Consider the following 18,020-nt stretch of genomic DNA (forward strand, 5'->3'; position numbering starts at 1 on the left):
TTTGCTTCTTTCTTTCGTTTTATGGATTTGAGCTGTTTTTGACAGGGGGGCGGGGGCATTCGAGCATGGGGCTAAATATGTATTTTTGTTTACCAAATATTATAGCGATTTCTTTTTTAAATTATTTACTATTGTCTAGCCTATGATATACTGGGGAGACGCCACAATAAGTCAGTTTGACACTTCAGTAGATCCTGTGATCTTTTGAGGACAGACGTAATTTATTGGGGTCTAGAAGATGATAATAATAAATAATAAAAAAAGAAAAGAAATTGGTAAAAAAAAATACATATTTAGCCCCATGCTCGAATGCCCCCGCCCCACTGTCAAAAACAGTTATAAAGTCCCGAAAACGAAAGAAAGCAGAAAATGAGAAAGAATTAACGCTCATCTTTTACTTTCTCTAATAAGAACCTAAAACATGAACCTTGGTTGAAAAAGAAAAACTAAAGTTGTCCTTAGTTTAAAGCAGTGGAGTTTTCTTTTCTTCTGTTGACTCAATTTCAGTTTAAAATATAAAATATAAAAATGAGTTCAAGCTGACCTTTTACTGTTACACCAATTCTATACATATGGCCTTTTGGCCTATACCTGCCTTTAAGCTGAAGGTCTTGGTTTGCATGTTTCATTTTCTGCACTATATGCATATTGAAAGACTCAAGATAGTCCGGTGGACGGGTGGGAAATTTGGTATATAGTCTTTTTTTATTGGCCTAAAATATTGTCTATATACATATATTCATGAATCCACTTGCTGACCGGCTGTCGTTATTGGGCATTTTTTTTTATAGGGGTTTCTTGTGAGTTGTGACCCTACCATTAACATCCTATGGCAGACAAAAATGTCACAAAATGTCTCAAACTACAAAATATTAACCATGGCTGTTCCAGCTTATTTTTATTGGGCGTTGCAGTGGGGAGGTTGACTACTACTAACCCATTTTGGACTGAGGTCGATTAAAAAAGGCATGTTCCTATGTCAGTGGTGTTCAACCTTTTCCATGTCACGGACCCCCAGAATTATCTGTATTAGGCTGCGGACCCCCCCATCTGAACATATGTTGTTCCAGCCAGGGACCCCCAGATGCAAAGATTTGAGTTAAAAATGCTCTGAAATAACATGTATTCAAAGATTTGCGCCACATTTTCACAATATTTCAAAAACAGCAGACCTACAAGCTCGTAGCGCGGCACACGGTGCTTAATCACGGTGCTTAAACACGTGTCAATCACAGCCAAGAGCTTGAGCTGGATTTGAACCTGTGACTCCAGAGTTTCATACTGACGACTATGTCCTACAAAAGACTCAGGGCTGTATTTTGCGTGTCTTAAGTACCAGGTCTTATTCCCTAACTTGAGTAAACTAAAGACCTGGAGGCGTGATCAATGCTCTTTGGCCACTCAGAATAGCCAAATGGCATTGACCACGCCTCCAGGTCTTTAGTTTACTCAAGTTATAGGGAATAAGACCTGGTACTTAAGACACGCAAAATACAGCCCAAACAGTCTAATTATTTCCTGTAGGTTTCCTAAAGGTCACAGGTCACAAGACACAAGACGGGTCACAAGGTTTATAGAGGACCCATTTGGGGACAGAATGACAGTGTCATCATCATCATCACAATAGTTTCCCAATTGATGGCGATTTGCAGCGTTGCGTTGAAACGGTGATAGAGACTCTATAGTCAGAGACTCGTGCTCGAGTTGCATTCGTGGAGACGCCAGACAGACTCGACTCGGACTCGCCCCTAAAAAAGACTCGAGACTTGACTCGCACTCAAGCTCAAAGACTCATGAACGATCTTTATTTTATGTTTTATTTGACGCATTTAATGGATGACAACTTGAACAAGCCCAACAAATATTGTCCTTTCCTCGTCTTTCCTTTTTCTCCGGTGCGTGCTGGCCGCACGCGATCTCAGTCTCAGCAATGTAACGAGGCGGGTACACAACAGCTGCTGCGCGCGCCGTGGAGCCTTTCATCCTTTAACGTTTAAAATATTAAAATGGCGAAAGAAAAACAAATATGTTTGGCTCAGCATCGGCTATATATACTGTATCGTCCGTTAACTTGGCATGTTGGTGTTTTCTGTGCGGTGCTGTCTGTCAACTTGTGTTTGTGGCAGCTGGTGCGCGTCTGTTGTGTCTCACACAGAATGAGTACCTGGTTATACTAGTGGTGATTCATCATGAGGAGATGACGTGCGTGGAATCATGGCCATGGACTGCAGCATTTCCTCCTTGTTGCAATGTGCTATATTGAATGCACTGCAGTGAAGCACGCACGCACACACACACATTATACGTATATTCAACTTCTTCAAAGTCACCTAACACCACTCTTGAGTCTGAACCCAGGGGACTTGTTTTAGTTTAGCATTTGACTCAAAGAGTCAAATTGTTTGGCCAAGATGAGGGACAATTAACTCACAAACGTATTGTCTGATAACCCTGCTGCTGTTTTCCTAAACCTATACCCGTGTGTTTCTCTGTGTGTTTTACAGACCATTCTGAAGGAGGGGAAGTTGCTGAAACAAACCAGTTCATTTCAGCGCTGGAAGAGACGCTATTTTAAACTGAGAGGGAGAACACTGTACTATGCACAGACTGCCAAGGTACTAACCTACAGTATCAGTGTGTGTGTCTGTACTCTGTGTCACACATGTATGTCTGCGTGTTGTATGTATAAGTATGTATTAACCCATTCTGACCGGGCACCCATTTTGGTGTTAGCATCATGTTATGCTTTAGCTATTGAAAAATAGCAGATCTACAAGCTCATAGCGCGCCACCGAGTGGCGCGCTACGAGCTTGTAGGTCTGCTATTTTTTGAAAAATCGAAGAACGACTGACATTTTTTAGAATCTGATCTCAGGTCAGAATGGGTTAATCAGACCCAGTGTGTGTCCGGTGGAAACCTCGTATGAATCTGATCTCAGGTCAGAATGGGTTAAAGCTTATGGTTATGGGGGTATAGAGCGTCGCAGTCCCGCCCCCTCTCATGACAACGCCAGGCCCAGGAAATAATTCCCAATGATGGACATTTCAAAAAGTATTTATTTAGAGACCCTTTTTAAGCGTCGTACGAAGCCGACTCGAGTCGTGACAAAGCATGACGACGAACACAATATTTTGGACCAAACTAATAATTTCAAAGAAGAAAAACAACAAAAAAAGTGTTGTATAACCTGCCGTTTTTTTTCCCTTCTTTCTAATAATTTGTGTTTATTGTCAAGATTTGTCACGACAAGAGTTTGCTTTGTCCGCGGCGTAAACGTCTTTAAATAAATTACTTTCTGAAAAGTCTACGAGGAAAATTAACGGGGAATTATTTTGCGACATTCTATAGGGGAGATGTTCCACTATGTACACTGTGCAGGGCACAGGTGGCACACTGTGCAGGGCACAGGTGGCACTCGGTGGCACAGCTGGATAGTACTGTTGCTGCCTCACAGCGAGGTTGGAACCCTGGAAAAGAGGCCTTCCTGACTGTGTGACATTTGCGTGTTTCTCTCCGTGTTTGCGTGTGTTTCCTCGCATGCATGTTATTAACCCATTCTGGACGGGAACCCCTTTTTGGTGTTTTAACTAAGCATCATGTTATACTTTTAGCTATTGAAAAATAGCAGATCTATACAAGCTCATAGCGAGCCACCGAGAGGCGTGCTTACGAGCTTGTATAGGTCTGCTATTTCTGAGAAATAGTGAAACCTTTTTTTTATTTATTTCGATGTCAGGCCTAAATGCATTGACTGCTCACTGCTCCTAAATATTTAGGATGGGTAAAATGAAGAGGACGCATGTATAAAATATAGCTTACCGTAGCTTACGCCTTACAGTATGTCTGTGTAGAGCGTTGCAGTCCCCCTCCATGACGACGCCAGGCCCAGGAAATCATGAATCCCAATGCATCTTTCCCATAGACATTTCAAAAAGTAATTTATTTAAAGACCTTTTTTTTTAAAAGAAGAAAAACAACAAAAAAAGTGTTGCAACCTGCTGTTTTTTCCCCCCTATACTTTCTAATTATTTGTTTGGCCCAAAACATTGTGTTTGTTGTCATGATTTGTCACGACAAGAGTTGGCTTTGTCCGCGGCGTAAAACGTCTTTAAATAAATACTTTCTGAAAATTACCCCCCGATCATTTCTTTTTTTTTTTTATATATTTTTTATCCAACGATTTTGTAACCCATTTTTCACCCCTGTGTCAATCATCTAATGTGATCCTGGACTATACACACCCTCCACCAACCTGGGGAGAGCAACGGACTTAACTCATGCTTCCTTCATGCCTGAGTGTCCAAGTTGCTCCTTTACACCTGACAGGGGGGAGTTTCCCTGGTTGGACGTAGCGCGTGGAAGGAACACGTTATTCCAACCAGTTCCTTTCCCCCCCATCAGGCGCCCCGGCTGGCCAGGGGGAGGCAGTTTCATTTCTAACCTGCTAATGGTTCCCTCTCTCTCTCTCTCGTTTTGTGTCTCTCTCTCCAGTCTATCATATTCGATGAGGTTGATCTAACTGATGCCAGTGTTGCCGAGTCCAGCACAAAGAACGTCAATAACAGCTTCACCGTGAGTACTCAGTCGCCTCTCCTTTTGTGAAATACGTTTTTTTTAAGAGTTTGGTTCCATAGCTGTTATTTGGAGTGAAATGTTGAATTGGATAACTGAAAATGTAATGTTTTACTGTTGGTAGTGGCGTATGTTTCATGTAAAAAAGGGTCTACTTTGTGAATGCTTTTCTTGTTCTATAATAATATAAAAAAAACTGGTATAAACTGAATGCTTTTCTTGTTCTATATGACTTTGTATTGTGATTTTTAAAATATAACCATACATGGTGATGGGCTGTCTCGGCTTTGATGTTTAATTAGAGACCCAGTTATAGTGTGCGTGTCTGCACATCTGGGAGGTACCGCCTGTGGGTATTTATGTTCCGAGTTCAGTTTAGGGGTGTGTGTGTGTGTGTGTGTGTGTGTGTGTGTGTGTGTGTGTGTGTGACTGTGCGTGCGTGTGTGCGTGCGCATACATTTTTTAGAAGGTCTCAGGATTTGCTTGTCCTGCTATCAAAACGGTTGAACTCGTTTGGAGGATGTTAAAGCATTTATTGTAATGTAGACACATCCCCTGGTGAGGTCGGCCTGACAACAGACAGGACGTGAGTTAGTTTGAGTCATAAGGGAGGATGTGTGGGGGCGGGGCCAAACATTCAGCCGGCGAATGGCAGACGGACAGAGTCAGAGATGACAGACAGACAGGGAGATGATTGGAGCAAAGCTGTATAGTGTTCTGTAAACGAGGGAGAGAGAGACGGGAGAGAAATGGGAGAGATAAAATACAGACAACGGGAGAGGAAATCAACAACTCTGCATCAACAGTAAGACTTACTGACTGTTTAAATAACTGACTGACAGTTACATTAGCTGATTGACTTTAATTGACTGACTGACTGACTGTTCCGTTAATTGACTGACGGTTTAATTGACTGACTGACTGTTCCGTTAATTGACTGGCGGTTTAATTGACTGACTGACTTTAATTGACTGACTGACTGTTCCGTTAATTGACTGGCGGTTTAATTGACTGACTGACTTTAATTGACTGACTGACTGTTCCGTTAATTGACTGGAGGTTTAATTGACTGACTGACTTTAATTGACTGACTGACTGTTCCGTTAATTGACTGGCGGTTTAATTGACTGACTGACTTTAATTGACTGACTGACTGTTCCGTTAATTGACTGACGGTTTAATTGACTGACTGACTTTAATTAATTGACTGACTGACTGTTCCGTTAATTGACTGACGGTTTAATTGACTGACTGACTTTAATTGACTGACTGACTGTTCCGTTAATTGACTGGTGGTTTAATTGACTGACTGACTTTAATTGACTGACTGACTGTTACATTAATTGACTGGCGGTTTAATTGACTGACTGACTTTAATTGACTGACTGACTGTTCCATTAATTGACTGACTTTAATTGACTGACTGACTGACTGTCAGTAGCCTCTGCATGTCAAACTGGGGGTCCTTTTCAAATGGGGTCTTGCCCTGAACATTAATTTCAGGGCACTCAACATGTCCGGGTTCACAGTGGGGCTCTGTATGGGCTGCATGGCTAAGAGACTATTCTGTGCATTCAATTCTTATTTTAAACGTTGTGTCCATAAAAAGGAACATCACGGGTGCAGGGCGACTGTGGTTCAAGAGGTAGAGCAGGTCGTCCAATGATCCATGGGTCGGCGGTTCGAATCCCGGCTCCGCCTCCTCCTGTCTACATGTCGAAGTGTCCTTGGGGCAAAGACACTGAACCCCACATTGCTCCCGATGTGCTGGTTGGTATACCTTGCATGGCTTCCGCCGCAATCGGTGTGTGAATGTGTGTATGAATGGGTGAATGTAATGCACAATCTATGTAAAGCGCCTTGGATAAAGGCGCTATATAAATGCACCGTTTACCATTTATATCATGTTTGTTCTTTTTCCAAAAATGATTTTTATCAATTTTATCAAATTCAACATAAACAAGGCGGAACAATGGAGTGACAAGGCAGAAAGAGCCTTCTGGTTGGTCAGTCAGGGACCAATCAGAAGGCTGAGAAAGGGTGAATTCACGGGTTCTGGAAGGTTTCATAGTCCGGCAGTAGTTGGGTGAGAAATTTGGTATATATTGTAGTTTATTTTTTATTGGCCTAATATATTGTCTATATATATATATACAGTGTATATATATATATATATATATATATATATATATATATACATACATTCATGAATCCACTTGCTGACCGGCTGTCTGTAATGAATGAGCAATGTTTCTTTTTTATAGGCGTTTATAATATATGTGACCATACCATTGATGTCCTATATAAGGAAAGAGAAAGTCACATTTTATTATGCTTTAAAGGATCGGTTCGCCACTATTATATGGCCTTTGTCATGCTTTAGTATGATATCCGTTCATGAAAACAATAAAAATATTTACATTTGGCGAAACCGCTGCGGAGAACGAGTCATGTAATGAGCTGAGGCACGGTAATATAATTTCCTACAATACCCACAGTGCATTGCGCGACAGACAGAGAGGCAGTGAGGCAGCCCCCAGGAAGCTGTCATCTGAAAGTTTCTCGTGTTGTTTAGAGTTGACTTGAAAGCGATAGAAGTAATAATAATAGCTAATATTTAGCGGTTGTAATAGTAACAGCAGTAGTGGTGGTATAGTAGTTAGTAGTCTCTGATAGTAAGTAGCGTAATAGTAGTGATTTCGAACGTGCGCAGCGTCGGACTCGAAATTCCACTGGCTGGCTTTGTTTTTAGAAATCGTTATGAAGTACAGATGCAATCCCAGCTGTGTGAACCACTTTGGGTGTGCAGTGAACATTTCACCAACGCAGATATCTTCCAGTTCAACCGCAATCTAATGGAAGAATTGACGCGGAGCATCATCATCATCGAAGCAGAAGTTGCAGAACAGAGGTATGTCATTATTGTCATAATAAACTATAGCTACAATGCTGTGTACAGTACACCAGACACTGAATGAATGGCGATTGCATTACAGGAGGAGACCACATGCATTTCCTTTCAAAATACATGGTTGTTGTTACACGTGGTTGTTGTTGTGATGTCTATAAATTAATTTGACATACCGAGTGTCTCTGATGCTTACAGCATTATAAAGATTTTGTTGCTGTTTGTAACTGGAACACCCTCCACATAAACGCCACCATTTTTCCTAGCTCTGGTCCATAGCCTCAGAGTAAGGCTATGGAACAGAGCTAAATTTTTCCATATCAAGCTGCAAACTACAAACCAAACATAAAAGCATTTAAAACCGGGAAAGCATCTGTATTTGCATTGGCTATTCAAAAATAGCAGATATACAAGCTCAGTGCGTCACTTGGAGTTGGTGCCGTGCTGCGAGCTTGTACATTTGCTACTTTTCAAATGTTTTGCTAAAATAAAAAACCTTATTGTTTACCATATTGTCTCATGATTGGTCAGAGGCCCATAATTGCATAATACTTTATTTGTTGCAGGAGCTGAGGTCTCGGTGGCTGTCTTCAACTCAAGAGATGAATAAGTGGCTTTCAAGGAACTCCCAAGTATACAGTATATTATATAGATACAATTTACTTTGTATGTTGCTATTGAACACAATCTGGATTGATAAAAGAATGTGATCTCATTTTCAAATATTAGACATGTACTACTCCTAAGCCTTTACCAATATTGTTGTGCAAGTACAATTTTAATTCTGGACTTTTACTTGTAACAGAGTATTTTTATATAGCAATATTGATTCGATCCTTTTTCTTCTGGGATTCTTGCACACTGTCCGATTTTTGTAATCTGAGTAGGAGGACAAACTTTGCCTGTGTGGCCTTGTTTTTTAAACCTTATGTTACAGTACAATAAAACACATTCACTGACATAAAGTCACACTTATTTCCATTGTGGTCTTGTTTGTATAAACAGACATGTGAATGATTTGTATCACGGTGGCCTTTGATGCAATATTGACAGTTTGAGCCTCAGAGTATTAGGAATTGGTCAAAATGTATAAATACAATAGGCCTACATGAGAAAAAATAAAACAAACTTGACATCAAATCAACTATCTTTTAATAGTACTGATTTACATAAATCTATAAAAACAGGGGTCTATGGTTGAACTGGAAACTAACAAACTACATGTACAATCATACAAGTGCATTAGTCAGAGGTCACTGAGGCAGGTGGTTCTGCATGATGACATGTCGCTGGAGCAGCTTCTGGCCAGGACAGGAGACGCACATGCTGTGGTGAGACAAGAGTCAGTAATGGTGAAAGCACTAAATGATTACTGGAATGGACGACTGAGTGTGTAGGCTATGTGCAGTATGTTTCATGTGATGTACACTTGGGTATTGGACTGTTAAGATTACCGTCCAAATTAGTAGGTAGGCTACAACTATATCAAATATCAATGATAATAATAAGCAGACTTGGCAACCTGACTTGTAGAAAGTATTCACACAATGTTACCAAGATTGCCTTTTTTTACCTTTAGAAATATTGCATGAATCAGAGCCTGTCAGTCAGTAGATGATGCAAAAACACTGATCCATGCCTTTGTTTTTTCTGGGCTCGATTACTGCAATTCTGGACTGCAGAATACTGCCAAAGAAAACAACGGAATCTGTGACCTTCCAACCTACATGACTGCCTTCTATTTCAATGTTTTATGCCTTGCGTTTTTCTCTCCATTGCTCTGTAAAGCACTTTGAGCTGCATTGCATGTCATAAAAGTGTGTGAGACACAGTAGGCCTATAGTATAAATGACAGTATATTATTTACTACATTTTACGGGACTTTGGTTGACCACTGGTCTTTGTAAAAGCATATATAAATATGTGAACCTTTATTGAAAATGATATTCCCTCTAGTTTTCTAGGGGGTCAAACTAAATACAGCAAATACAGTAATGTGCTTTATGTATGAAGTTTGAGTTGAGTATGTATGGCTCACCATCAGTCCATCAAAGACATCTTCAGCTTCATCAGCCTTCTGTAGTACCATCTGGGCTGACCTAAGTGAATGAATGGACACAGGTATAACACTTGAATGTTTACATTGCTAACCCTGAAACATACGAGCCCATGGCTAATACTGTACATTGCTTCAGATGGCATGCCATACATACAGTTTTGAATTGAATGAATGAATAGAAGATGTTTGGACCGAAAAGTTGTAGGCTGAAGCCGTGCCTATATCCTCTGACACTTATGTAAACAATACGGTGTGGCGACACACACACACACACACACACATATAAGCTGTAAATACATTGAACACTTACTTAAATCTGAATGTCCCTCTTGGTCCATCGGGCTTCGGTTGCAACTTCCAGTTTGAGGCATCCTGAACGCATGTCCCCACTTCTCAGTAAAACAGTCAACACTATCTGGGCTTTTCCTGGGCAGAAAAGTTTGTGTGTGCGACGTACTGGTTCAGGGAAAGCTACTAGCTACTATAGCTAGGTCGCTCCAGCAGGCATCAGTCCACCCACAGCAACTAGCAGTGCCAGTGTTGTCCCCGTCAATGCATTCCTTCCTCCGTATATTTCTGGTTCATAATATAACGACCCTAACGCAGATTCTGCCAATATGTATTTAAAATTATCTCGTCCAAAAACTCCCATGGAGTAGCCATACTGACTTGTTGTTGTGGAGTAGCCACAACTCGTTGTTGTTGTGTAGGCGAGAGACCGTGTCCTTCGCGGCTAGGCTAGCTACGGCAACCCTACCTGTCCAGTCCCTTGTAGTTTCTGAGAGCCTACCGAGGGTCATCCACTTACGTCACTTTGGGACAAATACGTAAGTGGACGACAGCTTTGAAAGTGCGCCCACGGAGCTACAGACTACCAATGATAATACTCCGGGGTATTTTAGCATATATGCTAATGATAAAAAACACACAGATTAGGTTGAATAGTGGCGAAGTGGTCCTTTAAGTTACATGTCAAACTAGGGGGTTGTTGTCATGATTCTGAATACATTCCAAGCATTATAGTTTTGCACAAAAAACACTCCTTGAGCTAAAAACGGCCATTATTTGCAACCATCACAAATGCGACGAGGTCAGCACTTCTTGGGGAATTTGGCCAAGTGGCTATGGCCGTTTTTAGCCCAAGGAGTGTTTTTTTTTTTGGTGCAAAACTAATGCTTGGAATGGATTCAGAATCATGAAAACACCCTATTTTGACATGTCACCAGTGGCGTGCACACACAGACATTGGGAAGAAGTGGGAAGAAGATAATTTTTTCACGATGTCACATTCCAAGTCCAAATGCGTTTGCCTTTACTCGAGCCCATCGCTACATTCATGTGCTTCCCATTCAGAAGCTGATGTTCATTCCATTGCCTCGAAAAAATAGCAACACTTTTTAACATGAACTCTTCTGCGTTTGGAGAATGAGATCATGGCACTGCAGGCTGACATACAGTTAAAGTTGCGCGCCCGCGATGGAGACAACTATTCCACAATCTCCGAATGCTATATAGTATATATATATAGCATTCAGAGATTGTGGAATAGTTGTCTGGAAACGCGAGACTAGTGCAGGATGGACACTAATGTGTGTCTGTGTGGTTGTTTGTCACTGTATAGGAGAGACAGGAAGTCAGGGTCTCAAACATCCTGTTTTGTTGGTTTGTCCCTGACCACGGCGGCACTGGTCTTTAACCTTGAAGCCAAAAACACACACACACACACACACACACACACACACACACACACACACACACACACACACACACACACACACACACACACACACACACACACACACACACACACACACACACACACACACACACACACACACACACACACACACACACACACACACACACACACACACACACAGAAACCAATGGATTATTTATATATTTCAAGAGTGAGAGGGAATACAATTAAAATCCTAATCATTCTTCCTCCACACTGGGAGAAAAACAGCATCAGAAAGTTTGATGGGGCTTTTTTTTCTTTTTTACACGCGAGTGCAGTTAGAACTTCTCCATTGCATCTTATGAGAGGATTAACCCATTCTGTACGGGAACCCGTTTTGGTGTAGGCATCATGTTATGCTTTAGCTATTGAAAAATAGCAGATCTACAAGCTCATAGCGCGCCACCGAGTGGCGCGCTACGAGCTTGTAGGTCTGCTATTTTTGAAAAATCGAAGAACGACTGACATTTTTTAGAATCTGATCTCGGGTCAGAATGGGTTAATCAGACCCAGTGTGTGTCCAGTGGAAACCTCGTATGAATCTGATCTCAGGTCAGAATGGGTTAAGGGTGCTTGTGCTGCCGGCCTTTTCCATGTCAAGGACCCCCAGAATTATCTGTATTTGGCCACGAAACCCCCATCTGGAAATATGTTGTTCCATGCAGGGACCTCCCAGAAGCAAAGATTTGAGTTAAAAACGCTCTGAAAGAATATAATTAGAGATGTGAATTTTAAATGTACAATACATAACCAATTTGTTCAAGCTCAAAACGCGTCACAGCAGCTATCGATTCTATATTTGAGTTGAAATCCTGAATTATTCTTTTCTTTATTTTGGAATTGGAACCCTGAAAAGTAGTTTCCCATGTATGCACTAAGCTGAACTGAGAACGTATCTGTTGCTATACACTATGCCTGGCTAACCATAATCCTTGTGAAAGATTAAAATGAGCAGGTTAGCCAGGCATAGCAGAGCAAATGACATGTTCTCGGTTTACGTTGTAAAAGGCACATACATGGCATGTGAGCTGCCCTCGTTGCAAGCGAAGGGACACCGTTTGGGTTTCTGGAAGGTTCTACAAATGCCTTCTGATTCCTGACGGTTTTCTGAAAAACCCATTTTTCCATGTCAGTCGTTTTCAAACATTTTCATGTCAAAGACCCCTAAAACTAGATGTATTTGGCCGTCGACCCCCATCTGAAAATACGTTGTTCCAGAGACCCCTCGGAAGCAAAGATGTGAGTTAAAAACTCGTTCTGAAAGAATATATATTCAAAGATTTCAGGCACATTTTCACGGATTAAAAAAAAACAGCAGATCTACAAGCTCATAGCGCGCCACTCTGTGGCAGAGCTTGTAGATCTGCTATTTTTCAATAGCGAAAGTATAACCTAATGCTTAAAACACCAACAGGGGTCCGCGCCCAAAATGGGTTAAAAGCAAAATGTGTGGATTATTCGCTGTAATGTCACTTGTCTGCTCTTTATCACTGCTTCTAGACTCCTGTTTAATGCCAAGCCCTGTATAACAAGTTACATGACCTTACACACACACGCGCACACACACACACACACACACACACACACACACACACACACACTGTAATAAGCATAAGCAGAGTCATAATAATTACAGAAACGTATGCAGCACAGACACACACACACGCATGCAGGGTAACCTTTAAGTGTTTGTTTTAGAGCGTGTATAGCTGGGTTAATCATATGACCGAGCTGCAGCTGTGCACACTGAGTCTCAGTCTAGTGCCAACTCCGGTTCAAACAAAGATGTGTGTTCGTTAATGCCTCTGCATTCAAATAACGTCAACGGGGTTTTAACTATAAGATACGTTGCTTTGTTAACTTGTATAAACTTATGTACGGCTAAATTTGTGTGTGTGTGTGACTGGCTGACTGACTGCGCGTGGCTGCGTGTGCACGCGTGTGGCTGCATGCGAGGGTGTGTGTGTGTGGCTGCGTGCGTGCCTGAGTGAGTGCATGCGTGAGTGTGTCTATTTATACCATCATGGGAACAGGGGTCTCTTTGTAAAACAGCTGGAGAGGAAATGGGAGTTCTACGGCTGTTTGACTGGAAACAAGACACACACACACACACACACAGTCACACACACACACACACACACACACACACACACACACACACACACACACACAGAGAGAGAGAGAGCACAAACTTCACCTCCGTGTTAAAGCTCTCTCGACCCATCCAACACGTGTTTCAGAATCGGAATGTATTTTGTACAGTTTTATATAGACTGTTAAAGCTGTGCTACTGTATATACAGACACACTGTACTGTACATGTGCCTACAGATAACAAGGAGAGCGGTTTCCTCTTGGGGCCTATTTGGATGGTTTACTGCTTGATCAACACCATGTACGAGTCTCAAAAGTATGCTAGACAGAGTACAAAGAAAAAAAACATAACACTGGCCGGGCCTTTCCCTGTATGGATGGTACTTTCACTAGGTGTGCCGTTCGACGAATTGGACCCTTCAGCCTTCACCCAGGAGTCAGCCTTATCTCCTTATCCAGACATCAGTCATGTCAAAATTTACCTTTTGACTGTTGTAACTCCTTCCTTACTGGTCTAAACCTTTTGACTGTTGTAACTCCTTCCTTACTGGTCTAAACCTTTTGACTATTGTAACTCCTTCCTTACTGGTCTAAACCTTTTGACTATTGTAACTCCTTCCTTACTGGTCTAAACCTTTTGACTATTGTAACTCCTTCCTTACTGGTCTAAACCTTTTGACTATTGTAACTCCTTCCTTACTGGTCTAAACCTTTTGACTATTGTAACTCCTTCCTTACTGGTCTAAACCTTTTGACTATTGTAACTCCTTCCTTACTGGTCTAAACCTTTTGACTATTGTAACTCCTTCCTTACTGGTCTAAACCTTTTGACTATTGTAACTCCTTCCTTACTGGTCTACCGGCATGCACACTTAAAGGAGAATTCCAAACTAAAAGGCTTTCTTACCTTTCTTTGTAGTTGTTACGTCCCCACCAAAGAGGTCCAGGTGTTATTTGTAGTTGTTACGTCCCCACCAAAAGAGGTCCAGGTGTTATTTTGTGCAAAAGCTCCTTATTGGCTGTTTCCCCTACCATAAGCCCTAAATGAATTGCATTGAATTAAATGGGGCTATGGGGTGTTGTGCTAATTCGCTTATTTCCATCGCTCAAAATTATAATTTCTTTGTATATATCCTCTCTTCATAATGTAAATAATATCCCAAGCGGCACACTTTACTACTTCTTTTGATGGAAATAAGCAAAATCTGAATCCTCCCCCACCCCCCCCACCCCCCTTTTTCCCCTCACTGTATATGTTTCTTTTCCCTTTTTGCTTATATATGATGAATTCCTGTTCTGTTCTTTAACTACATAGAAGTGTCTATTTGTATGTCTCTAAATGTTTTGATGAATTGAACAAGGTGGACCCTGTTGTAAACAAGTGTAATGCTTAATTGGGTCGTCCACTCACAGTTAACAGTCTCTGTATTGAGTTTGTGCTTAAAATGTACTGTAATTCTACAAACTGTTAATAAATATTTCAATCAATCAAAAACTAAAATGTGACTGAAACCAAATGAAAAGTAATTCAATAAGACTAAAAACGACTAAAAACAAAACAAAAAAAAAATCTTAAATTTGCTGCCAAAAACAACACTGGCGTGGTACATAAATACATATAAACGGCAGACTATAATTAGACACATGCACTCTGTCTCCTCTTCTTCCCCCTTGCAGATAATCACTCCCTGCCGACGTTTGATCTTGTGCGCAGATAACAGGAAGGACATGGAGGAATGGATGGCCGCTCTGCGCAGTGTTCAGAACAGGCAACACTTTGAGGTCGGTCGCTCTGTCTGTCTGTGTCTACAAGTCTCTGTGTGTCTACAAGTCTGTGTCTGTCTGTGTGTCTACAAGTCTCTGTGTGTCTGTGTGTCTACAAGTCTCTGTGTGTCTACAAGTCTCTGTGTGTCTGTGTCTACAAGTCTCTGTCTGTCTGTCTGTGTCTGCAAGTCTCTGTCTGTCTGTCTGTCTGTCTGTCTGTGGTGGTCTATAATCTATAGACTAGCTGTAGTTGGCAGTGGTGGAAAGTAGCCAAGTACTTTTACTTAAGTACAATTTTGATACTTTTGTACTTTTACTCAAGTACATTTTCAATTCCGTACTTTTTACTTGTAACAAAGTATAGTTCTAAATTGCAGTATTGGTATACTTTTACTTAAGTAAAACCATTGAGTACTTTTTCCCACCACAGGTAGTCGGGTGCTCGGTCAAAGTGCCGTTAGTCACATAGTTAGAACGTTTAACCCATTCTGAATCTGATTAGAATCTGATCTCGGGTCAGAATTGGTTAATCAGACCAGTGTGTGTCCAGTGGAAACCTCTATATGAATCTGATCTCAGGTCAGAATGGGTTAAGTTAGTAACAGCATGTTATAGTCACATATAGTTGGTTGGGGTACGTCAGTGTGTCACATACTGTACTGTATGTATTTTTAGTAACATACTAAACTTACTTTACATAGTTAGTTAGTGACGCATAGTTAGTTAGTCACATATACTGTAAGCAAGTCACATACTGTAGTTCCAGAGATATTCATTCTGTTTAGGGATGTCCCGATGCCACAATGTCTGTGTTAGCCGATACCGATACCAGAGAATCATATTTATAATAATACAAAAAGAAAAGAATATCTTATTTTGAAGTCCGTCCACCAACCTGGGAATAGTGTTCATAGCTATCTAGCTATATATCTGGTGTTGTGTTTATAGCAAACTCCTTTAAAAAAAAAAAAATTATCCCACGATTTTGTAACCCATTTTTCACCCCTGTGTCAATCATCTAATGTGATCCTGGGCTCTACACACCCTCCACCAACCTAGTCCCCATATATGGGGGACAAGGGGAGACCAACCTAGTCCCCATATATGGGGGACAAGGGGAGAGCAACGGACTTGAACTCATGCTTCCTTCATGCCTGAAGTGTCCAAGTTGCTCCTTTACACCTGACAGGGGGGGAGTTTCCCTGGTTGGACGTAGCGCGTGGAGGGAACACGTTATTCCAACCAGTTCCTTTCCCCTCCATCAGGCGCCCCGGCTGGCCAGGGGGAGGCAGTTTAGAGACCAGGATTACTGCATGTTTTTGTGAGGGTATACCTACCCTAGGGGACATGGGACTCCTCACTCAAATGTGCACTTTTGGGTAGTTTTGGGCAACTCCAAAGCAAACTCTACAACATGCCAATCCAACATTTCATTCTGTCAACCCCCTTACCCCCCTGTGTCGGATCTGTGCTCATGCAGACTGGCATATTCACAGATATGACCCGATATGACCAAATAAGGGGCCGATACAGTATCGGTATACATCTCTAATTCTGTTCCAATCACTTTATAGCCCATTCAGGGCGGGAACCCCTTTTGGTGTTTTTTTTTAAACATTCTTTTCTAATTTAACTATCGAAAAATAGCAGATCTTCAAGCTCACCGAGTGGCGCGCTACGAGCTTGTAGGTCTGCTGTTTTTGAAAAGTCGTGAAAATGTGACGCAAATCCTTGAATATGTCAGAGCGAACATTTTTAACTAAAATATCGGCTTCTGAGGGGTCCCTGGAACTACATATTTTGAGATGGGGGGGGGGGGGGGGGGGTCCGTGGCCCAGTAGAGATAATTCTGGGGGTCCTTGACATGAAAAAGGTTGAGCGCCACTGACACAGAAACATGGGGTTTCTCAGAAATGTTTTAGGATTCAGAAGCCAAAATGGGTTAATCAAGTCATAGAGCACATTTATTAACCCATTTTGGACGGGAACCCCTTTTGGTGTTAGCATCGTGTTATGCTTTAGCTATTTAAAAATAGCAGATCTACAAGCTCAAGCGCGCCACCGAGTGGCGCGCTACGAGCTAGGCGCGCTAAATCGAAGAACGACTGACATAGAAACATAGCTTTTTCAGAAAACTGTCAGGATGTGGAAGACATTTTTAGAATCTGATCTCAGGTCAAAATAGTGACCCAGGGGTGCCCAATGTTTGATTTTTGACATTTTATTATTTTTTTATAAAAATCACAAAAAAATGTTTGCTTTTTTTTCTTTGCTTTTTTTTCAAAGACGTCCACAGACGTCCTGGGCACCACATAGCGGTAATTCCCAGGACATCTGTGTGGACGTCTTGGGCACACATATTGTTAACCCATTCTGAACTGAGATCAGATTCTAAAAAATGTCTTCTACATCCTGACAGTTTTCCATTCTGACCTGAGATCAGATTCTAAAAATGTCTTCTATGTCAGTCGCTCTTCGATTCTTCAAAAATAGTAGACCTACAAGCTCGTAGCGCGCCACTCGGTGGCGCGCTACGAGCTTGTAGATCTGCTATTTTTCAATAGCTAAAGCATAACATAATGCTAACACCAAAATGGGTTAAAACAACGGTGTTGTTGTGAACTGTCCTGTCCACTGTGGTTCCACCCATAACTGTCCTTCTTTGCCTCCCAGTCGACCCAGTACAGCATGGACCATTTCAGTGGGATGCATAACTGGTACGCATGTTCTCACGCCAGACCCACATACTGCAACGTCTGCAGAGAGGCTCTGTCCGGAGTCACGTCACACGGGCTGTCCTGTGAAGGTACACGCAACGCCATGCACGCACGCACGCACGCACGCACGCACGCATGCACACACGCACGCACGGGCACACACAG

General features: G+C 41.7%; 1 protein-coding gene and 1 long non-coding RNA gene across 4 annotated transcripts in view; one reads left to right on the forward strand and one right to left on the reverse strand.

The window, feature by feature from the left end:
- The window catches only part of dgkd (diacylglycerol kinase delta), a 54,360-nt gene that overhangs the window by 5,316 nt on the left and 31,024 nt on the right, over positions 1-18,020 (forward strand). For 2 of the 3 annotated variants that reach the window (XM_080772278.1, XM_080772279.1), the window contains exons 2-5: positions 2,505-2,615; positions 4,493-4,573; positions 15,052-15,156; positions 17,812-17,944. In XM_080772278.1, coding sequence (XP_080628404.1) covers positions 2,505-2,615; positions 4,493-4,573; positions 15,052-15,156; positions 17,812-17,944 — 430 coding nt within the window. Of the gene's footprint in view, positions 1-2,504; positions 2,616-4,492; positions 4,574-5,310; positions 5,379-15,051; positions 15,157-17,811; positions 17,945-18,020 lie in introns of those variants that run through there. The other variant, XM_080772277.1, reaches the window with a different exon arrangement.
- Positions 8,524-10,401, reverse strand: LOC308321413. The gene is made up of 3 exons (XR_013964607.1): positions 9,851-10,401; positions 9,520-9,580; positions 8,524-8,807 (listed from the first exon to the last, which is right to left on the reverse strand). It is a non-coding gene; the product is annotated as an uncharacterized lncRNA (long non-coding RNA).

This window comes from Protomyctophum bolini (assembly GCF_963924005.1).
Source record: "Protomyctophum bolini genome assembly, chromosome: 9".
Taxonomy (NCBI): Eukaryota; Metazoa; Chordata; class Actinopteri; order Myctophiformes; family Myctophidae; genus Protomyctophum; species Protomyctophum bolini.